Source organism: Pelophylax lessonae (genome assembly GCF_965119305.1).
Source record: "Pelophylax lessonae genome assembly, chromosome: 2".
NCBI lineage: Eukaryota > Metazoa > Chordata > Amphibia > Anura > Ranidae > Pelophylax > Pelophylax lessonae.
This window is the reverse complement of record NC_138769.1, coordinates 419,549,012-419,573,583: the sequence shown is the minus strand read 5'-3', so window position 1 is coordinate 419,573,583 and position 24,572 is coordinate 419,549,012. Positions and strand designations below refer to the sequence as shown.

The 24,572-nt window shown below is 40.6% G+C and overlaps 1 protein-coding gene across 1 annotated transcript in view; it reads left to right on the top strand.

Annotated features, from left to right (window-relative positions):
- The window catches only part of CBLB (Cbl proto-oncogene B), a 352,982-nt gene that overhangs the window by 64,176 nt on the left and 264,234 nt on the right, over window positions 1-24,572 (top strand). Inside the window, exon 2 of the mRNA XM_082245962.1 lies at window positions 20,718-20,968. Within this exon, the coding sequence (XP_082102088.1) occupies window positions 20,718-20,968 (251 nt within the window). The remainder of the gene's footprint in view (window positions 1-20,717; window positions 20,969-24,572) is intronic.

Genomic DNA, 24,572 nt, shown 5'->3' with positions numbered 1-24,572 from the left:
TGCTCTCCTGTCCCTGAGGTGAGGGGGAGTGTGCTCTGCTGGGCTGTCACACACACACCGCTCAGCTGCTGCCTCGGGGCTCTTCATATACAGGCTGATTCTTCAGTCCCATGGATGGGAGAAATCAGGCTGTTATTGGTGGGAGGTTGGCAACACTGCTTGGGCCCCCCCACAATGGTGGAACTCCAGGGCCCAGTCACAAGTGCGACTTCTGCAACCCTGGTAGTTCCACCACTGACCTGTAACATAATGTATATTAACGTATTCTTTTATTTTCGGACATGCACCGTGGCCTTGGGCACTTGATTTTTTATGAACGAATACTCTACTGTTACATTATTTTGCATGCACTGTAGTGATCTGCTCTCGAAAGCGGTGTACTAATTATCAGATAATGGATGATCGCTCTGAAAGCAGTATTTGTCGTCCAATTTTTTTTCAACGTGTCTACTAGGCATTTTCCTTCTTCGTGAATCATGGAACACGTTACATTGTGGGAACCTGTTGTACGGGTGCTATGAATGGAGCAGGTCTAGAATGTTTAGCCTATGTAGGTAGCTACCATGGCTGCCACCATAGATATAGTGGAGAAGAAATTAGTGTAGACAGAAAAGGACAGAAAGTGGTATTTACCAGATACAAAACACTTAAAAAAAAAAAAAAGAAAACTAAAGTACTGCATCTAAGGACTGAGGAATGGTAAGGTAATCCTCACTATATTCCTTTTTTGTTTTTGGATTTAGATTCATGTAAATGCAAACCTCACGCTTATTTTAAAATTGATCATGGATACAGTTCTGTGCTTTTAGAACTACAGCTAACATATCTGAATTTCTCTAGGAGTTAGTTTGCTGTAATCTAAAAAAATAAACTGTGAAGGGCAGGGCAGATCAGTGAGCCAGTCAGATTTTGTTGCCTTATTTATTGTCAGTCTGAGCAGCTTGGAAACTAGGAAAGTGAAGCCAAAATGAGAATAAGTAAGGATAAACGTGACAGTTTTAGCCAAATTTCTTAGAATGTTACAGATCATACATTGCTATAATTAGCATGATTTCATATTCATGATTTACTTGTGATTTTCTCATTTATACAATTTAAAATTAAGCATCTGCTTTAACATCTTGGGGAGATGTAGATCAGCTTCTCTCTAAGTCATGCCTCGCTTCTATGTAACTGGAAGTAAGAAATCCCACTGTTTGAATTGGAAATATCAGTATATGTATATTTGTGAAAAGTTTTTTTCTTCAAAAGTAAATTTGTTTTGCCTTCTGAAAATTGGTCAGGAGGTTTTGGAAATGGAAATTTTAGTTCCAGAAATTTCTGTGTCTGTTGGTGCTGCAGATCATATAGTTTGTTGCCCTGCCTGGGCTTGTACCCCTGTGAAGCTGGCAGGGGGGGTAGAAAGTAAACCACCAAGACAAATGGAAGCTATTGGGCAGCGGTATAGAAATTTTAACCAAGTTTTGAAACAAAGCGGCAAGCCCATCTTCTGGCATACGTCCTATAAATGCAACTGTTCTTATATGTCAAAGGTTTCTCTATATTCAGGCAGGCTACCATTCTAGAGCCCTGCTTTTGATGTGGAGAATGAATATTAAAAAATAGTCTGCAAAAGTTGATGTCAGTAGATTTTTTAAGCATGGAGCTTGTTTAGTCTTGATCTATTAAGCAGTGTATGATTAGGTTGATCCTAAATTTCAGAAGTTTTGTATTTTCAAAGCACAACTGAAGAGCGCTATCGGGCAATAGGAGGCACACAGAGAGAGAGGGGTCTTTGGGACATTTGGGAATAAATAATTAAAATTTTTTGAAGGCCAAAGCTGACTACCAACCATGGTTAAAGTATCAGCTAGTGTACAGTAAAAGGACTGGCCGTGTCCATTGTTTTGGTTCATATATTTAAGTATTAGCGACAGTGAGAGGCCCTGCATATGCAGATTGTGGGACTAGGGAATATCCATTTAGAGCAGAGAAAAATTATATTTTGTTTTTTCTGGGTTTTTGTATTCCCGGATTGGGTTAAGAAGTTTGGAGATTTCAAAGCGTTTTGGGAGAGAAGTCGTCTGGACCCAATGCTCAGGCTCTGAAGATGACCAGCAGGCTGAGTGTACACCTGTTATAATGACAGACTTGGGCATAGCTCAATGCTCCTGTTAGGATACAGGTGTGCTCTGCTCAGGAGACAGTATTCCATGCTGGAGACTAAGGCTGGCCATACACGGAACACATTTTTTTATTGCAACCATGAGTTGGCTTGATTTCTCCATCAACACAGACAGTGTTGATGTTGGAATCCCTCTTGTTGGGCCATTGCCTTCTCCCGGCAGACGAAGTTGGCTGTCCCCGTCGGCAGAAGACAGTGATTATTGCTAGCGGCTATAGCAGCTGCTTGTGATAATCGATCAACAGTTCAAAATATATATATATATATATATATATATATATATATATATATATATATATATATATATATATATATATATATATATATATATATATATATATACAGTACAGACCAAAAGTTTGGACACACCTTCTCATTCAAAGAGTTTTCTTTATTTTCATGACTATGAAAATTGTAGATTCACACTGAAGGCATCAAAACTATGAATTAACACATGTGGAATTATATACATAACAAAAAAGTGTGAAAGAACTGAAAATATGTCATATTCTAGGTTCTTCAAAGTAGCCACCTTTTGATTACTGCTTTGCACACTCTTGGCATTCTCTTGATGAGCTTCAAGAGGTAGTCACCTGAAATGGTCTTCCAACAGTCTTGAAGGAGTTCCCAGAGATGCTTAGCACTTGTTGGCCCTTTTGCCTTCACCCTGCGGTCCAGCTCACTCCAAACCATCTCGATTGGGTTAAGGTCCGGTGACTGTGGAGGCCAGGTCATCTGGCGCAGCACCCCATCACTCTCCTTCTTGGTCAAATAGCCCTTACACAGCCTGGAGGTGTGTTTGGGGTCATTGTCCTGTTGAAAAATAAATGATGGTCCAACTAAATGCAAACCGGATGGAATAGCATGCCGCAGCAAGATGCTGTGGTAGCCATGCTGGTTCAGTATGCCTTCAATTTTGAATAAATCCCCAACAGTGTCACCAGCAAAGCACACCCACACCATCACACCTCCTCCTCCATGCTTCACGGTGGGAACCAGGCATGTAGAGTCCATCCGTTCACCTTTTCTGCGTCGCACAGAAACACGGTGGTTGGAACCAAAGATCTCAAATTTGGACTCAGCAGACCAAAGCACAGATTTCCACTGGTCTAATGTCCATTCCTTGTGTTCTTTAGTCCAAACAAGTCTCTTCTGCTTGTTGCCTTTCTTTAGCAGTGGTTTCCTAGCAGATATTCTACCATGAAGGCAGATTCACACAGTCTCCTCTTAACAGTTGTTCTAGAGATGTGTCTGCTGCTAGAACTCCATTGACCTGGTCTCTAATCTGAGCTGCTGTTAACCTGCAATTTCTGAGGCTGGTGACTCGGATGAACTTATCCTCCAGCAGAGGTGACTCTTGGTCTTCCTTTCCTGGGACGGTCCGCATGTGAGCCAGTTTCTTTGTAGCGCTTGATGGTTTTTGTGACTGCACTTGGGGACACTTTCAAAGTTTTCCCAATTTTTCGGACTGACTGACTGACCTTCATTTCTTAAAGTAACGATGGCCACTCGTTTTCCTGTACTTAGCTGCTTTTTTATTGCCATAATACAAATTCTAACAGTCTATTCAGTAGGACTATCAGCTGTGTATCCACCTGACTTCTGCACAACACAACTGATGGTCCCAACCCCATTTATAAGGCAAGAAATCACACTTATTAACCGCTTGCCGACTGCTCACAGTATATTTACTGCGGCAGTCAGCCCCTCACAGGCAGAGCGACGTAGGTCTACGTCGCTAGCATGTGAGGCTCTGGGGAGCGAGCGCGCGCAGCCGGAGGCGCGCTCCCGCGCGGTCATGGACCCCCCCCCGGGCGTGTGACCGGCGGACCCGATGTCTGCCGGTCACTCGGCGATCGTCGGGGGAGAGGGAGAAAGTCAGGCGGCTTGTATAAACAAGCCACCTGTCATTCTCCCCGGTGTAGAAACACTGATCATACGGTTCTACAATGTAGGACCGTTAATCAGTGTTCCTACAGCTCAAGCCACAGCCAATCACAGTAAGAATCACGCCCCTAGGGACACACATAACCCTTCCCTCTCAAATAAAGTTAACCCCTTCACTACCAGTGTATTTTTACAGTAACAGTGCATATGTATAGCACTGATTACTGTAGAAATGTCACTGGTAACCCCAAAAGTGTCAAAAATGTCAGTCAAGGGTCCGATCTGTCCGCCGCAATGTCGCAGTACCGCAAAAAAAATCGCAGATCGACGCCATTACGCGTTAAAAAAAAATGACAAAAATCTTTCCCTTTGTTAGTAAACGCGATAACTTTTGCGCAAACCAATAAAAATACGCTTTTTGCGATTTTTTTTTTTTTTTTTTTTTTTTTTTTTTTTTTTTTTTTTTTTTTTTTACCAAACATAGGTAGCATAAAACAAATTGGCCGAAAATGTTAAAAAAATTTGATTTTTACATTTTTTTTGGGGGGGAATTTCATATAAAAAATGTGAAAAATATTGTTATTTTTGCAAAATTGACGCTATTTTTTTGTTTATAGCGCGTGATCAAAAAATCGCACAGGTGATCAAATACCAAAAGAAAGCTCTGTTTGTGGGAAAAAAAGGACGTCAAATTCGTTTAGGTACAGCGTCGCACGACTGCGCAATTGTCCGTTAACCTCCTTGGCGGTAATCCCGAGCGTGACTCGGGGTTGATTTTTCATATCAGGAACGGTAACCCCGAGTCACGCTCGGGGTAGATGTGCAGAGAGCGCAGCGGTGTTCTCTTACCTTATCCTGGCGATCCAGCGATGATCTCTCATTGCTGAGATCGCCAGCCGAGAGTCCCGCCGCTCCTCCGTCCCTCCGTCGGTGTGATCACTTCCTAGTTCCGTTCCCTGCAGCAGCAATGCTGCATGGGAGCGGAACTAGGGAGGGAAATTAAAAAAAAAAAAAAAAAAACGTTGCACAAAACACAACACATTTTATATTATATCTATATATAATATATAATGCATGAATTATAATCTAATCAATAATATAATTTTATTATATATTAAATAATAAAATAATATTATTGATTCGATTATAATTCACGTGTTTGTGTTTCAAATTTATCACATCTGGGATGTCTACTAGAGTCTTGTTTTGGTCAGGTTTAAGTCAGTAATTACTAAGAATTGTAGGCCTATAATACATAACGCCAAATTTCCATGAAAAGAATTGTACCGCTTTTGGTATGTAATTCCTGACATAATCATACCGCCAGGGAGGTTAAAGTCATGCAGTGACGAATCGCAAAATACCCCCTGGTCTTTTAGCAGCCAAATCCTCCGGGGCTTAAGTGGTTAAACCTGACAGGGCACACCTGTGAAGTGAAAACCATTTCAGGTGACTACCTCTTGAAGTGTGACTCTACAATTTTCATAGTCATGAAAATAGAGAAAACTCTTTGAATGAGTTGTGTCCAAACTTTTGGTCTGTACTGTGTATATATATATATGTATGTATGTATGTATGTGTGTATATGTATATATATATATATATATATATATATATATATATATATATATATATATATAGTATCTCACAAAAGTGAGTGCACCCCTCAAATTTTTGTAAATATTTTATCTTTTCATGTGAAAACACACAGAAAAACTCAACACACAGCCATTAATGTCTAAACCGCTGGCATCAAAGGTGGGTACACCCCTAAGTGAAAATTTTCAAATTGGGCCCAAAGTGACAATATTTTGTGTGGCCACCATTATTTTCCAGCACTGCCCTAACCCTCTGGGGCATGGAGTTCACCAGAGCTTCACAGGTTGCCACTGGAATCCTCTTTGACTCCTCCATGAGACGTCATCATGAAGTTGGTGGATGTTAGAGACCTTGCGCTCCTCCAGCTTCCATTTGAGGATATCCCACAGATGTACAATAGGGTTTAGGTCTGAAGACATGCTTGGCCAGTCCATCATCTTTACCCTCAACTTCTTTAGCAAGGCAGTGGTCGTCTTGGAGGTGTGTTTGGGGTCATTATCATGTTGGAATACTGCTCTACATCCCAGTCTCCGAAGGGAAGGGATCATGCTCTGCTTCTGTATGTCACAGTACATGTTGACTATCATGGTTCCCTCAATGAACTGTAGCTCCCCAGTGCCGACAGCACTCATGCAGCCCCAGAACATGACACTCCCACCACCATACTTGACTGTAGGCACGACACTTGTCTTTGTGCTCCTCATCTGGTTGCCGTAACACACACGAGACACCATCTGAACCAAATACGTTTATCTTGGTCTCATCAGACCACAGGACATGGTTCCAGTAATCCATGTCCTTAGTCTGCTTCTCTTCAGCAAACTGCGGGCTTTCTTGTGCATCATCTTTAGAAGAGGCTTTCTTCAGGGAGGACAACCATGCAGACCAATTTGATGGAGTATGCAGTAAGCACTGACAGGTTGACCCCCACCCCTTCAACCTCTGCAGCAATGCTGGCAACACTCATACATCTATTTCCAAAAGACAACCTCTGGATATGACGCTGAGCATGTGCATTTAACTTCTTTGATCGACCACGGCGAGGCCTGTTCTGAGTGGAACCTGTCCTGTTAAACCATTGTGTTGTCTTGGCCACCGTGCTGCAGCTCAGTTTCAGGGTCTTGGCAATCTTATAGCCCAGGCCATCTTTTTTTGTAGAGCAACAATTTTTTTTTCAGATCCTCAGAGAGTTCTCCTGCCATGAGGTGTCATGTTGAACTTCCAGTGACCAGTATGAGAGAGCGAGAACAATAACACCAAACTAAACACACTTACTCCCCATTCACACCTGGGATCTTGTAACAGTAACGAGTCACATGACACTGCGGAGGGAAAATCATTATTGGGCCCCATTTGGACATTTTATTTAGGGGTGTACTCCATTTGGTTGCCAGCAGTTTAATCGTTAATGGCTGTGAGTTATTTTGAGGGGACAGCAAATTTACACTGTTATAAAAGCTGAACACTCACTACTTTACATTGTAGCAAAGTGTTTTCTTCAGTGTTGCCACATAAAAAGATATAATAAAATATTTACAAAAATGTGAGGAGTGTACTCACTTTTGTGAGATACTATATGTAATACGGTATGTGTGTGTATGTATATGTGTGTGTGTGTGTGTGTGTATATATATATACACACATTACCAACTATACAATCACCAACTATGTTACAATTTTAAAAAAATATATATATATATTCATTCACACAGGTAACTAAGTGACCTTTGTACCTGGATAATGGCTGTTTTAAACTTGGCACTAGTGTTTCCATAGGTTGTACAGTTTTATTTAACCTCCCACAATGCCCTTCAAATAATTTTTGCTAATTTATTTTTTTTTGTAAGAATTTTTGTGTGTGTAATTCTAAAACATTGGTATTTTCAGTACACAAGCAAAATGTTTGCATTTTCTGAATTGTTCTCTTTCTCCCTTTCACATTGATGTTGTCATTACTGGCAAAGTATCCAAGAAATAACTTTAGAACTAAGCCTTGCTTCACTTAAGACAGGCAAATTTTTTGTATTGTTGTGCACGTTGCTGTTTTAGAAAGAGGAATATCTTTTTGGACGATGGGCATTCCTTTTTGAGCACGGTGTATCAGCTGGAGTAAACCTGCTACATACTATTATTCATCTATTATGAACCACTTACAAGCATATTTAGTTTTAAATTTTCCTCATTTGTTATAAAATGTTTTGTGTTTTTGAGTGTTGTGTATCTGTCCAGTTTTAGGAGTGTCCTACAGTATATAGTATGTGTTGGTAAAATGCATGCTTACCTTTGCAGTTCTATTGTTTAGATCGGACCTAGCTATGTGATGTTTCTCCAGCAATTACTTTGCCACCCTGCTTATTTTGGTTTTGTTGCCTAAATATTTTCCATTGAAAGTAACTGGCTGATAACTCAGCCTAGCTGTAATACTGGCAGGCAGTGAAGACGATCGCTGCTCTTCGATTTTTCTACAGTGGGGCTACAGAAGCAAGTTTTCATTTTTGGCATTGTTTATTTAGGTATAATTTCTGGCCAATAAATTACATTCAGGTAACACAATGATGTCATAAGTAATGTGGTAGTAACTATGTCCTCTTATAGTGCAGTAAAAAAATATACACAATTGGTTTTCATTATTGATTAGAGCAAGAACAAATATAACCGTCTTACTATATGACAATAAAATTATGTTTGGCATTATACTTGGTAAAAACTGAACTATAAATTGTTGTAACTGATATGCTGTTTTGTCCAGGTCAGGCAGGAGAGAAGAATGTAGAAAAGGAGACGAGGAATGGGAGTTGAGATCTCCATCACATCTTTCTTAAATTTGAGATGGGTGTAATGGCCAAGCAGTCAGTCTGAAGAGACAGAAAAAGAGACAGACATATTTGCTGTCTGTCCATTGTACAGGTCAATCAGATGACCTCAATGGACAGTGTGATGGATTGCTTGGCAGCCCGCTTAGGTGCTTCTGCCAAACAGTGCCTTCTGTCTTCAGAATTCTTCTTCCATGGCAGCTGGTATCTGTACCTCCTCCTCTTCTGCTATCTGGACCTCAGATCCTGGTGGTGGTTTGGATGTTCCAGACTGCAGGAAGCATCCCACCGCTTGCCACCAAATGTGACAGATCGCCTATCACACAGCCTGGGTGCTTCCACCAAACAGTGCCTCCTGACCTCCAAACCGTTCCAGCAGACCGGAGCTAATACAGCCCTTTTATCCCAAGCTTCATACACAGACAAGATGTTGAGGTAGACCCAAAGGAATGACTGTTTATTGAACAGAAATACAGGTTTTTTACACTTCAAAAGTAGGGCAGTCACCACATGAGCAATAAAACCAACTATTACCCAATACATCGAAGGTTAGATAACGAGTTAAAGTTGACAGCAGGCTAATCCCATCATGGAAGAACCAAAGGTTAGCCAAATTAGCCAACAGACAAACGATAGGTAACTCAATTAACAAAGGAAATGCACACCTAGGAGGCACACAATGGAAGAGACATACTTAATAAACACATAACACCTTAATAAACAGACTATAGCAGGAGACCCCAAGAATCAGGATGCGTGAGCTGATTATATTAACATCTGCTCTGAGTCACATAGTCTAAATCATTCATTGCTGGTTTGGACATAGAGGCCCCAAATATGTATCTGGGTCCTCCAGTTCCAAGAGTCTGTGTTTTGGGGTGACATTGACTTGAATTTGAAGTAAAATTACTCCAAAGGCCCCCCAGGCACACACCTTCCAAAGAATATAGCCCCCCCCCCCCCAAAAAAAAATGCCAGGGCCCATAGTCAGTAGACAAGAGTCTAGCCTGCAGTCCCCTCCAAAAGCCTATGTCCTGGTTGGGTCTGTCACAGACAAATACTAGTTTTTATATGGTAGAGTAAAGCTCTACCATTGGGTCAAAGAAGGATAATCTTAAGACATCCACTGGATGGCCTCACATTCACACTTGCAGTGTTGCACAAATACTCACAATTTATCTTATGGAGATTAGGTAAGGCAGGCAACATTGCTTGGGCTTTCACTGCAACATAAGCATTGTGTTTTTACCTCAAACAGGAGGTTGGGGGCTTACTGGGTTTTTGGCAGATCAATAGTTTATTTTTTTTGTACTTGTAGCTTTAGTAAACAGGCAAAACAGTAAAATGTACATGTAATTCAGAAATGCTGTGAATATAGTTTTTTTTTTTTTTTTTAAATTTTGCTCAGATCTAAACTTAACTCCTTCCCACTCCCCCACAATACATAAACTGTGGAGTGGGAGCTTCTTTTCTGAGCCGACGTACCCGTGTGTCCCTCAGAATGAGTGCCCGCGCAAGGCCCTGAGGCAATGCAGCAGCGCGATCCTGTGATGGCTGTGTTTACAGGACACAGCCAAGACAGAATTGGGATATGGGCGCTGTGATTGTCCCTCTCGATCACATGATGGCTGTGTCCAATCACACGCTTCACAGTGTCGTACCCATGTGTCCCTCAGAATGAGTGCCCGCGCAAGGCTCTGAGGCAACGCAGCAGCGCGATCCTGTGATGGCTGTGTTTACAGAACACAGCCAAGACAGAATTGGGATATGGGCGCTGTGATTGTCCCTCTCGATTACATGATGGCTGTGTCCAATCACACCCTTCACAGTGTAAATGGAGGCACATGCCTCTGTGACCATTCTCCTGGCTGATCTCGGTGTGGGGGGAGTGTGGGAGTTTTGAAAGAGTTCTCTCAGAGACAGCGCTTTAGGACATATTGCTGCAATTGTGGCTTAAACCATAAAAAGTCATATAAGCACTGTCTCTGAGAGAACTCTTTCAAGTATTTTGCTGTTTTCCTTCCCAATGATACTCTCTAGCTGCTATGACAGCCTATCTCAAAATATGAGATAAGCTGTCAGTACATCAGGTGAGATCAATTTTCAATGATTGGTACCGTAGCTTGTAGACTCTGACTTTAACACAGACCAAGTATTATACACTGATTTGGGATAAAGAAATGTAGCAGTAAAATTGTGGTCAAAATGTATAAAGAAAATTTACTTATTTGCAAAATTTTATAACAAACTAAGAAAAATGCCCTTTTTTTTCCCCCCACAATATTTGGTATTTTCTCTGCACCCTGCCTCAGTATTCCTTTCAATAGCTCTCAGTCCTGATGCAAGCTGAGAGCTGGCTCTTGGGAAGTTTATGTAAATTGAAAGGGTATTGACTGGTGGGCAGCTACATAGGCTTATACAGTTGTTAGTCACAGTTGTCAGTCTGTAGGAACATGGTTTTGTAGGTAACTCATGTAATATTAGCAGCTGTGATGGATGGATCTAAAGACCAAGAAAAGAAGGGGGTTAGCCACTGACAGCCAAACTGGGAAAGCAGGTCTGGTGTTATCCAGCATGGAAATGAGATGAAGCCACATCGTACTGATCTGACATTGGAAAATATGGCTGCTCTGAGTCACCATGCTTTGCCCTCTGTTGTTGTGCTTTCTTCCCTGCACAGTATAATAACTTTGTGTGTGTCCGGCCTCCTTGTCCATAGGTAATTCCTGGCTGTGCAGACAGTCACAAATAGCTGCATCCACCAATGGCAAGTAATTTGCACTGTACGGGCTTGATTGTAGATTCTTGATGCTGGGATTTACAGGGTGGCAAAACATCCATCTGAATGGAGTCCTACTGCCCCTTCAAATTATGATGCACATAAAACGCCTGTGTTGATCCGCAGTCACCTGTGCCTTTATATGCGCATTAATGTGTGCGTTTTGTGTACATTAATGTTCATCTGACCTAACTCTTGTTCCTGTTTTGGGTGACAGGTGCATTTCAATGTGGTGCTTTATACACGTTTAAGTGTGTTTCTGTGTGATTAAAATGCAAACACATTGCATTTTAACACACATCTCTGAAATGCTAATATGCTTAGTGCTCTAGTGCGACATACCACATAGAAAATCCAGAATAGAAAACACAGGTAATGCACATAGTGTGAATGGGAAAGGATGTATAAAGGGCCTGCGTTATGTGACAGGTAGCTATAGCTATTTCTGGCAGACTATTGTATATTGTGGAATTGAGCACAGCAACCAGCAGTGTAAGTTATGAGCAGCTTACACTTTGTGAAGAAAGCAGGTGACAACAGCCAGTTTAGTCTTTGGCTTAGTTTTAATTCTACGTTTTGCAGAGATGTTCAAGGATCAATACAAGTAGGTTAAAGATGCATAAAATAAATAATAATACAAATTTTTCTTCTTCTGATTTATTATGGGGATTATTGCAAAAAAAAAAAAATGGTTTATGACTTCAGTGGGGTTCTCTGCAACATTTTAATGTGAACCCGGGAAGGCGGGTATGCGTCTTTGATACCTTGGGCTCACAGTAGGAGTTGGTTGAATGACGTTGGGAATTCTCGCTGGTAGAGAGCCAACAACAGAGGAGCATACAAATGACCTGGCCTGACCTAGCTGACGGCAGATAAGGATACTAAGGACCTGGTCTGGACATTGTCGCTGGAAGAAAGCTGACAACCGAGGACACAAAGGACCACACTGGAGCATAGAGAAGGTAAGTAGTACTTTCGGAATCCATCGTGGATTGACCTGACTTGATATTGATTTTATTGGTGGACTGCTGACCTTATTTTTCGGCTTCAGAGTATTAAATATCCAAAATCAGGCAGTTGATATACCAGCAAATGTCAGACTTATGGTCACCTCTGACAACCTGAGCATACTGTAACGTGTCTGAAACTAAAGCTGGCCATGCATGGATCGAAATTCGGCCAGTTCAGCGGGTACCGACCAAATTTAAATCTGTGTATGGGCAGGCTGATTGTGCAAGAGTTGATCTATTGATTAACCTGTGTACAACCTGCCTGTTGGAAAATTTTCTCTCGATCTACAATGCCAGTTAGAGCCGGTGGTGCTGATGAGTGTATTCTGACAGCAGGAAATTCTCCCCGCTGTCAGGATACAAAAGGTCAGCGGGAGGGATTCCCCTATCCACATCGGGTGTGTAGATGGGGGAATTTAGTTATTTTCTTTTTGTTCCACCAGCGGGTTTAACGGATGAAATTATTGTGTATGGCCAGCCTAAGTGATGCTAATTAGGAAAGCATTCTTTGTGGAATTTATTAGGAATGAAACAATGTGATCTGGAGCAACCCTGCATGGCAACCAATCAGCTTCATAGTTAAATAGTTGATAAGGTTGAATAAAGACAACAGTGTGTGTGTGATCATGTAAAAAAAAATTTATATCCCATATCCTTGTTTATTGTGCTCGCTAAGGTGCCCATCTAAGAGTTCTCATTGGCAGCACCGATTGTGGAAGTGAGTTCCACATTCTTACCGCCCTAACAGTGAAAAAAACCCTACGCAGTTTAAGGTTAAACCTTTTCTGCTCCAATTTCATTGAATGGCTCTGTGTCTTCTTATACGCCCTGAGACTGAATATCTTTTAATCCAAAGCTGGAGGGCTCATTGATATAGCAGATAACTGCATATTTCTGCATAAGCACTCTGCAAGGGCACAGAGAAAACGACAGTTTTCTGTGTGCCCTATTCACCTTTCCTCTCAACTGTCACTTTTGAGGCAGAACGGTGTGGAAAACTGCAACACTGGTGCATTTCTCTGTGCGAGCCTGCGTTTTTACGTGTGGTTGCCCACCTCAGCTGAGCGGACATGCAAAAAAAATGAAAGGAATGTCAAAAAGTGAACAGGCTGCAGGTAGAAACTGGTCAGTTACTATGCACATCTGCTCCATTTTCTGTTTGCTCCAGTTTTTTGTAAATTTCGCCATTTTTCAAATACTGTATTCAAATTCTTGCAATACCCCAATGGTTTTTAATGCATACATGCTGAAAATACCGCAACTATCTTTAAGGGCTCGGTCTCTGAAATCACAATCTGTACAGCCGACAGTGACGCTTTTTTGTTCACTAGCTAGACATTCATAGACATAATTTTTGCTAGCATAAGTTTGGCCAATGAATCTGCTAAAGGTGTGCAAAATAATGTAAATGATTGCTGCAAATATATATATATATATATATATATATATATATATATATATATATATATATATATATATATACTTTACAACTCTTTCTTAATCTTAACCATCACTTGAAGGTGATATCTCAGACACCACCTTACTTCCAGACCGCTGATTGGATAGTGAAAAATCAAGACAGGTAAGGTTATCCTGTCAGCTCAAGCTCCTTTCCCCTCCTATCAGCACATTCTTTGTCAGCACACATTTGCATGCAGCACCCCTGATTCGGTTTCTAGTACTGCCGTTCCCTCACCTATACTGAGTGCTACAGGGGATTCAAGCGCTAATACCAAGTCAAATTCATATATTTCAAGTTTTTGCAATCCTCTGACTTGAAATATTAACAAAGCATACCACTCTAAAGTGTTTACTTGTCTCAATACAGAGCACTAAGTTTAAATTCTGTCTGCTATCAGCATGAATCGCTTATGACAAGTTTTCTTGAGACCAAGAGAAAAAAACACGACATGAGTGAGCTCCAGCACACATTGTGTGGTTGACAGCCTCAGCTCTGTTTCTGTGTGCTGGGTAAAAGCTGGGTGTGGGGGGGCAGTGGTGTCCCTTCCACTGATCTCTGCAGCGTATAACTTCAGCTGTCCGCCTTCTGAAAGCTCAGACTGTATACATTCTGCACTTTGAACGGCTGTAAAGGGGAGTGGGATGCAGATAAGCAGGTGCAACTTGTATATCTGTGTATCACCTGAGAACAGTCACTTCATTGGATATACGGTGGGGAAAATTTTTATTTGATCCCCTGCGGATTTTGTAAGTTTGCCCACTTACAGAGAAATTAGGGGTTTATAAATTTTTATTACACGTGTATTTTAAATGATAGAATATCAACCAAAAAAACAGAAAAAACCCGATACAAATTTTATAAATTTGAGTTACAGTTCAGTGAGTAAAATAAGCAAAACACGATTTAGTACTTGGTGGAGAAACCCTTGATGGCAAGCACAGAGGTAAGATGTTTGTTGTAGTTAATTACCAGGTTTGCATACATTTCAGGAGGCATTTTGGCCCGCTCTTACTGATCTTCTCTAAATCCTTAAGGTTTCTTTGCTGTCACTTGGAAACTAAAGTTTCAGCTCCTTCCATAAATTTTCTATACGATTAAGGTCTGAAGACTGGTTAAGCCACTCCAAGACCTTAATGTGCTCATTCTTGAGCCACTCTTTTGTTGCCTTGGCTGTATGTTTTGGGTCATTGTCATGCTGGAAGACCCATTCATTACCCATCTTCAGTGTTCTGGCTGAGGGAAGAAGAGTCTCATCCAAGATTTTACAATACATGGACCCATCCATTGGCCCCTCAATGTGGCAGAGTTGGCCTGTCCCAAAGCATAATGTTTCCACCTCCATGCTTGACTGTAGGTATGGTGTGCTTAGGGTCATAGTCAGCATTTTTCTTCCTCAAAACGCGGTGAGTCAAGTAATGCCAAAGAGCTCAATTTTGGTCTCCTCTGACCACAGCACTTTCTCCAAATCCTTCTCTAAATCCTTTAGATGTTCGTTGGCAAGCTTCAGACGGGCCTGTACATGTAGCTTCTTGAAAAGTGGGACCTTGCGGGTGCTGCAGGATTTTAATGCATGGCGGCGTATTGTTACCAATGGTTTGTTTGGTGACTGTAATCCCATCTGCCTTGAGATCATTCACAAGCTCCTCTTGTGTGGTTCTGGGCTGATCCCTCACTTTTCTCATGATCATCCTTACCCCATGAGACGAAATCTTGCATGCAGCTCTAGACCAAGGGCAATTAATAGTTAGTTAGTTTTTTTTTTGTATTTCTTCCATTTCCGAATATTCACTTCAACAGTTGTCTCTTTCTCACCAAGCTTCTTGCTGATGGTCTCGTGTCTGTTTTCCAAAAAAGGGTAATTTGTTTGGTCATTAGTGAGTGAGTGAAATCAACAATTTATACCCTTAGAAAGCCTGAAGGCAGTGATTGGATTTCGGGGTCCTGTACGAGGCTAGACTGCCAAAAAAGGTCTCACATATGTGGTATCCCCATACTCAGGAGAAGCAGCAGAATGTATTTTGGGCTGTAATTTCACATTTACCCATGGCACGTTTGAGCAATATATCATTAAAGTGACAACTTTGTGTAAAAAAAAAAATCCATGAACTCCACATGCCACTCAGCAAATAGCTTGGAGTGTCTACTTTCCAAAATTGGGTCATTTGTGGGGGGGGGGGGGGGGTTGTGCCATCTTTGCATTTCATGGCCTCCGAAAGTGATAGGTAGTGAGGAAGTAAAATGAGCAATTCAAGCCCTTAGAAAGCCTGAAGGCGGTGATTGGTTTTCCGGGTCCCGTACATGGCTCGGCTCCCAAAAAGTCTCACACATGTGGTATCCCTGTACTCAGGAGAAGCAGCAGAATGTATTTTGGGGTGTAATTCCACATATACCTATTGCATATGTGAGCAATATATCATTTAGTGACAAAAAAAAAACTGTAATTTTCCCGAAACTTTTGGCAAAATATAAAATATTCCATTGACTCAACATGCCGCTCAGCAAATAGCTTGGGGTGTCTACTTTACAAAAAGGGGTAATTTGGGGGATGTTTGAACTGTCCTGGCATTTTATGCCCAACATTAGAAGCTTAAGCCACACATTACTCACTCTTCTAACCACTTGAAGACCAAGCCTTTTTTTTTTTACTAGAAGATTACTTTGAACCCCCAAACATTCTATATTTTTTTTAAATCAGAGGCCCTACAGAATAAACAATAAAATGGCGGGTGTTGCATTTTTTTTTGTCACATGGTATTTGCGCAGAGATTTTCCAAACTCAATTTTTTGATTAAAAAAAAACAAAAAACTTTTTTTTAAATTGAATGCAAAAATACACTATATATTGCCCAATTATTTGGTAAAAAATGATCTTATGCTGAGTACATATATAACAAACATGACATGCTTTAAAAATTGCGCAGGCCCGTGCAGCAGCAAAAAACTGCATACATTTTTAAGTCTTTTAGAGGTTACCACTTTCGATTTACAGAGGAGGTCTACTGCATGAATTACTGCCCCCAATCTGACGTTCGCGGTGATACCTCACATGCATGGTGCAATTGCTGTTTACACACGACCGATGCTTGCGTTCACCTTTGTGCGCAAACACAGGAGGACAGGGGGGCTTTAATTTTTTTTTTTTTATTCTTATATATTATTCTGTTTTTTTTATTTTGACACCTTCCCTTTCTCTTTTTTTTTTTTTACATTTTTTTTTATCATTTTTATTGTTATCACATGGTATGTAATATCCCCTATGATAGCAGTAAGTAGTGACAGGTAGACTTTTTTTTAACAAATTGGGGTCTATTAGACTAGATCTCTCCTCTGCCCTTAAAACATCTGACCACACCAAGATTGGTGTGATAAGATGTTTTCCCAATGGTGCTGTTTATATCTGGCAAAACCAAAGTCATGAAATGCTCGTAGCTTCCAGTATCTTAGGCCGTAGAGATGATTGGAGCCGTTCTGGTCTCCAATCAGGTCTATGGTCAGCTGGCACCGGCTGCAGTCTTGGGTTACTCGGTGGGACAGGAGAGCCTGAGAAAACCATGGATGGCGTGCAGGGGGCAGAGTGTACCCTCCCACTGCTTGTAAAGGCAGTCTATGTGGCTAATTAGCCACTAGGATTGCTTTGACATAAATGCCGACCGATGGCTGTAAAAAACGACGCCAAGATGATGTCTAAACCTGCAGGCAGTACGTTGCTGGTCCTTGTTGGGCATATATTGTAAGCCTGTGGGCTGAAAGAAAAGAGAGAACCTAACAGATTCCTATATTCCGGTCGATAGATGTGGATGAGGAAATCTTTGCCAGAAAGTGTAGGGTATGCCCACCATTAGACCTCCCAGCATCCACCCAGTTCCAATGATTTGCATACATGCAATGTTCTTTTTTTTTTTCCTCCCATGGGTGGAACAAAAAAGAACATAATAGATTGAATAATGAAATCTCTGCCAAGAAAAGTGTTAAAAAATATTCAGCAAAACATAGGGGAAATCCGTCCTCTGTCTCCACCCCATCCACTATGCTTTGCCATATATTTTTTATTTAACTGCGGGGGTGAAATCACCTCCTACAACGCTGCCGTCATTGATTTATGTATATGTTGAGAGTAAACACTGTTGCTGACAGGAAATATAATAGTAATAGTGATGTGTGTGTGTGTGTCACTTACAAAGGGTTAAAATGTATTACTAAATATGTGGCGGGCAATCTGAGGCTATCCTGGATTGACGCTAACTAACGTTAACGCTAATGGACGTCACCTGTGACACTAATACAGCGATCATAAAAAAGATCTGTACATTATAATAGTGACACTGTGACAGGGCAGTGAGGGGGTTAACTGGGGGTGATCAATGGGTTAAATATTTATTAGGGGATATATGACGGGTACCCTAAACCTATCTGGGACAGACACTAACTGCCACTCACACTAACTGGGATCACCAGTGACACTAATACAGTGATCAGTAAATTATCTGTATACTGTATATAGTGACACTGTGACAGGAAGTGAAAGGGTTAACTGGGGGGTGATCAGGGGGTTAAATATGTGCCTATGTGTACTGGTGTCAGTGTAGTGCTTGTGTACTCAGTTGATGTTCTCTCCTCTCAAAATGGAACAGAAAAGGGCTCCAGGAGAGGAGATTGAATCATCTGTGCCTGTGTTTATATTACACAGGCAAAGGAGGTTCTGCCATTGGTCAGAACCGATCATTTGGTCCTGGCTATAAATCATTGGCCTGGACATGATGACTGATCGGTTCTGAACCAAATCAGATTATCGCGATGAAGGGGTGCGTGCAGACAAACTACCTTGCCGCAGTAAAACTGCGGCGGGTGGCCTGCCTGCAACTGGTTAAAGAAAATGTTTTTAATATGCAGAAATGCAGATTTTTTTATCAACAATTTTGTTTAAAACAAAGCAAAGTTATGAATAGGTTTTTGCTCAGAGAGTGCTCCATTGTTGCTCTGTTTCCTTTGTATGGATGCCATAGCCTTTCTAAATCAAATGGGATCCTTCACTATGATTAAATGTACTTGTGTTTTTAGGTTTGGGCATTGAAAAGATTTGACCTTTAGCGTCAGTTTTCTTTAACAATTTCCATGGTTTATGAAGAATCTATTATGTTTTGAAAAGGAACACTTCACTAAATTATATACTTTGCATGACTCAGTAGGCAACATATGTCAGCATTAACAAATAACATTAGTATTTTGAGTAAAAATAGTACCTCATGCTTCCCATGCATAAAACATTTCCAGTTTCTAAGCTCCTTCTGGTGACCTAAAGCCTGAGAAAAGATAATTTAAGGTCTAGTGTTTGAGAAGTGTGCCAAAGGTAAAATGTAAAAATCACTGTTGGAAGCTGATTGTTGGCTATAGGCAACAAGACATTTTACCTTTAGCTCATTTTAATGTATCAAGTCCTAATCTCTGTCTACCATGAGCACTATGAATCGTTCACATTTTAGACTGAAAAACTGTCTGTTTTAATATCAGTAACCTGAATATGAAATGAACAATATGACTATGCGGTATAAAATTTATAATTGCAAGCCATAGAAAAAAAAAAAAGCTATTTTGACTCTCGTTCCTACCATTTTTTTTTTTTTTTTACACTGATCCTTCATATAAAAAAAAAGCAGCCTGCAGTCTGACTTTATTACAAAGAGTGATTGTAGAATTTTGCTATCTGCATGGGCACTTCAGTGGCCAATAGGGAGGTGGTACCTGGCTCAGAAAGATTCTTGGCCAAGCAGGGAAGGTTTATGCAGAATCTCAGGTATACGCTATACTGCAGATAATTTTGATGTTATCCAGTTCTGATCAACAAACTACTTTTCATTTCAAATTTCATATTTAGGTCATATATGCCGCAAAAAAGTTTTTTAATCTACAAACCCAATCATGTTGATACAGTTATACACAAGGCTCGTTCTTTTTCAGCAGCAGACTTAACGACCGCCCCATGCAGACTTACTGTGGCAGGGTGGTTCGGCTGCGCATAATCACATAGATCTACGTGATTATGTGCACAGGGTCACGGCGGCGTACACGCGCCCCCAGAGCTGTGCTCCCGCTGTTATTAGACACAGTGGGAGCCAGACCGTGGGAGGAACGGGCGCGATCCCTGCTGGCCTCCCGCGATCTTCAGAGAAACTGACAGAGCCGCCAGCCTATGTAAACAAGGCTCTCCTGTCAGACAGGCACAATGAGATTTTGTGTCTCAGCTAAGCTGAAACACAGATCTCTGTGTGCCTTTTTACAGAGCCCCCCCCCCCACAGTTAGAACAATTTAGGCACACACTTAACCCCTTGATCACACCCAGTATTAACCCCCTGCCAGTGTCATTTATACAGTAACAGTGCATATTATTTAGCACTGATCACTGTATTGGTGTCACTGGTCCCCAAAAAGTGTCACTTAGTGTCAGATTTGTCTGCCGCAATGTTGCAGTTTTGCTAAAAATCACTGATCACTGACATTACTAATAACAACAAAAAAAAAAATAAGTCCAAAAATCTATCTCAAAGTTTGTAAACGCTATAACTTTTGTGAGATGATCAAATACCACCAAAAGCTTTGCATCACCGTGCAATTGTTAAAGCAATGCAGTGCTGAATCACAAAAAATGGCCTGGTCATTAGAGGGTAAAACCTTCTGGGCTGAAGTGTTTAAACTGTCAGAATGATTTATTTGTGAGATTACACCTGGACATCTGGAGGAGTTTAAAGCAAACTGTAGAGCATCATACAAATTCTGTATGAAACAAAAATCCAGTCTAGATAGTTGTCTTTAACCACCCAAAAAAGTAGGGATTGTTTAAATCAACCTGGTACTGAAATGTTTAGCTTTCATTTTCAAATGGGAAGTCTGCAAATTTTGTTTTACTGGGAAATTTTTCTTACATGCCTCGCTTTTTTTTATACTAATGCATGTATATGATTTCCAAGCACATTCAGAATGTCCGTTCTGTTTTTTTTTTTTTTCCAGGTAAGATTATGCCAAAGCCCCAAACTTCAGCTGAAGAACAGCCCACCATATATACTTGATATTTTGCCTGACACATATCAACATTTAAGACTTATTTTGAGCAAGTATGATGACAATCAGAAGCTTGTACAGCTCAGTGAAAATGAATATTTTAAAATCTACATTGACAGTCTAATGAAGAAATCAAAAAGAGCAATACGACTCTTTAAGGAAGGAAAAGAGAGAATGTATGAAGAACAGTCACAGGAAAGGTAAGCAGCAATTTCTAATCTTTATGTGGCAGTGAATTAATACAAAGAAATGACATGTAATGAACTTCTGAATTGTCAATAAACAAAACAAACCCAACTGTTGGATACCAATTAAAATCTATTATTGTAATTTTGTCTGTGAGCATCACTTTTTAGAGGCTGCTTGGCAGTGGTGCCTTTTTCTCTATATCCCCAATCCCATTCTCTTTAGGAGTGCGGACCCCTCTCCCAACATATCTCCTTCAATGTGGTCAAAGAGAGATAGTAGAGATCTTTTTGATAGTTAGGGCTATCTTCCCTCTATATCTAGTCTACTCTAAAGAAACCTCCAGTCTACCCAGAGTATCTTTCTGTTTTTCTTTCAGACTTCTTCAGATATTCTGGGATAATTCTGCTAGCAGATATTTCTACCAGGGATTTTTTTTTTTTTTTTTAAATAAATTTGGGCTTCTCTTTGTCTAATCGTATCTATGTTGCCCAACAACACAATCTTGTGTTTGTAGGGTTTTTAGATCATTTATGTTTCAGGATGCAGAGCTTAGCCATTTACCTAATATGTACTTTTGACACCCATGCAGATTTATTCCCACTTGGTTAGGTTCTTCATTTTCCCATTCTACCTGTTGTGTGATGGAATAAACGTAATCTTTGGAAGATTTCCGAAAGTCTGCTTTGCCAAAACTTGTGGATTAGGGAAGGGATAAAGTGTTAAACTTGGGGAAACAATAGCTGGTTGGGCTTTTAGAAAATATATGGAAAGCCCAATAGGCTGTATATTAATTATAGTTGAGTCTTTCTCCAAATTTGAGTGATCCTTTCACTGTGCATGTTGTTCCAACCTGTTTAATATTAATTCCTGAGTTTCTGCATTGGATTTTGTAGACAATCTGATAAGTAAGAACTAGAAAGATTTTAGGGTAAAAATCACGTATGGCCTTATATTGGAAGGGTAAGTTAGGCCTCTTATTTTCATTTAACCACTTGCTGACCAGTCACTGAGACTGTACTGCGGCAAAGTGGCTCGATTCCGTCCAGCGACTTAGACCTACGTCGATGGACTCCTCCCCTTGTGGGCGGCGCTCGCGTGCAGCCGGAGGCTCGCTCCCGCTGTTTTCAGTTACAGCGGGAGTCGGGCCAGGGGAGGAGCGGCAGTGATCACCGCCGCTCTTCCCCGATCGTCGGGGAATCGAGTTTGGAGATCCGCCCGCTTGTGTAAACAAAGCGGGCGGATCTCCTAAGTGACAAACAGTGACAGATTGCAGGGTTCAGCATAGCTGAACATGCGATCTGTCCCTGTGTCACTCAGTCACCTCCCCCCACACACGTTAGTAAGAATCAGGCATACATTAACCCCTCCCTTTCCAATAAAATTAACCCCTCCCCTGCCAGTGTCATTTTTACAGTAACAGTGCATATGCATAGCACTGATTACTGTAGTAATGTCACTGGTACCCCCAAAAGTGTCATAAATGTCAGTCAAGGGTCCGATCTGTCCGCTGCAATGTCGCAGTCCCGCAAAAAAAATCGCAGATCGCCGCCATTACTCGTTAAAAAAAAAAACACCAAAAATGACAGAAATCTTTCCCTTAGTTAGTAAACGCAATAACTTTTGCGCAAACCAATCAAAATACGCTTATTGTGATTTTTATTTACCAAACATAGGTAGCAGAAAACAATTTGGCCAAAAATTTTGATTTTTGCATTTTTTTGGGGGGGGATTTCCTATAAAAAAATGTGAAAAATATTGTTATTTTTTCAAAATTTACGCTTTTTTTTGTATATAGCGCAAAAAGTAAAAATTGCACAGGTGATCAAATACCACCAAAAGAAAGCTCTGTTTGTGGGAAAAAAAGGACGTAAATTTTGTTTGGGTATGGCGTCGCATGACCGCGCAATTGTCAGTTAAATTCGCACAGTGCCGAAACGCAAAAAGTGGCCTGGACGTAAGACAGCAAAAAATCCTGCGGTGGTAAAGTGGTTAAAATATGCTAACAGGTAGAGTCTTTTGGTAGCATAGATTTTATACATTTCTTCTTCTATAAACATTTCCTTTCTGTTGGCAAATTTGTATTATCCATGTACTTGACTGCAGCACATGTGTCAGACAGTATACAGTTCCAAGCTATTCCCCAGAATCTATAGAATGCAGATAATGGAGTCAGGTGCCAAGTTATTGTAAGTCCTGTTGGCCTTTTAGCAGTGAAAAGAATAAGAACTAAAATTTTTCGTGAAATTCTCATAGCTGAATGAGAGCACATTAAGAGGTAAGTATACTAAGCATACATTATGGCAAATGCTGTTTGGACTCTGCCCTGTGTACTTCCACTTTAAAGCATATTTAGGTGCTAAACTCACTGGACTGTAGGCATGAGGGAACAGTGTTGTCATCCTAGACTGCGCTACTGATTTGGGCTACCATTGCATCCTCTTATCTCTAGTACATAGTAGGAAATTGCTTTGTAGTTTACATAAGATAGCTAAGAAAGCTGATAACATTGTCTGAGATTTCATTTTAGAATCAACAAGTATTTTTCTGCAATAAAGCTTGCCCGGATTGAAACTTGGTTGGTTCAGCAGAGACTGCCTGAATTTTCGAGCCATGTCTGACCACTGTGTTTGAACAAAAGTTGATCTACTGATCGGGCCTTGTTGGAAAATTTCTACTCAAAGCAGTGCTGATCAGTGTATTCTGACTGCAGGAGAGTATCCCTGCTTTGAGTACAGTGACACTGCAGAGAGGATTCCCCCATTGAATGTGTGGATGGGGAAATCAGGCCAGTTTTTTTTTTTTTCAACCTACTGGTTGAAGTAAAAAAATGGACACATCTATGGCCAGCTTTAGTCTTAAGGGCACATTTACACCTGTGCCAACTATCGATTACATGTAGGAGCCCCAGTGGGTGTTCCTGGCAATTAGCTGCATAATTTTGGCAGCTCACATGTCATCACTCATTCAGCGATCACCTTTAATGCAAATCCACCTTTAGGCCTCTTGCACATGATACTCCTGTTTGAGCATCTTCTTTTTCAGACGTATTTTTTTTTTTTTTTTTATGTATTTACGTGCATTCTTGCATATATGCATTTGCGCAATTTTGCGTGCATGCGCAAAAACTTATTGTCACGTTCTTATTCTGCACAATATGTAAATGGCCATCATGCATATTTGCGTGCATGAGGCGTAAATTACTGATCACAAAAGGAAATTTTTTAAGCTGCAGTGTGCGAGAGGCGCTAGGATTTCCCAATGAAAAAAAAAAAAGTGTAAACCAATAAGTGTCAGCTGCTGTATCCAAACACCCACATGGGTGCCCCAATACAATTGCCAAATACAGTGTATATTAACCCCTTAATGCCTAAGCCTTTTTCTGACATTTATTGCTTAAGTTAAAATTAGTATTTTTTTGCTAGAAAAAAACTTGGAACCCCCAAGCATTATGTGTGTGTGTGTGTGTGTATGTATATGTATATATATATTTAGCAGAGACCCTAGAGAATAAAATGGAGATTGTTGCAATATTTTATGTCACGCAGTATTTGTGCAGCAGTCTTTCAAATGCATAAATTAAAAAAAAAAGAAAATCGTTAAGCTAGCCCAATTTTT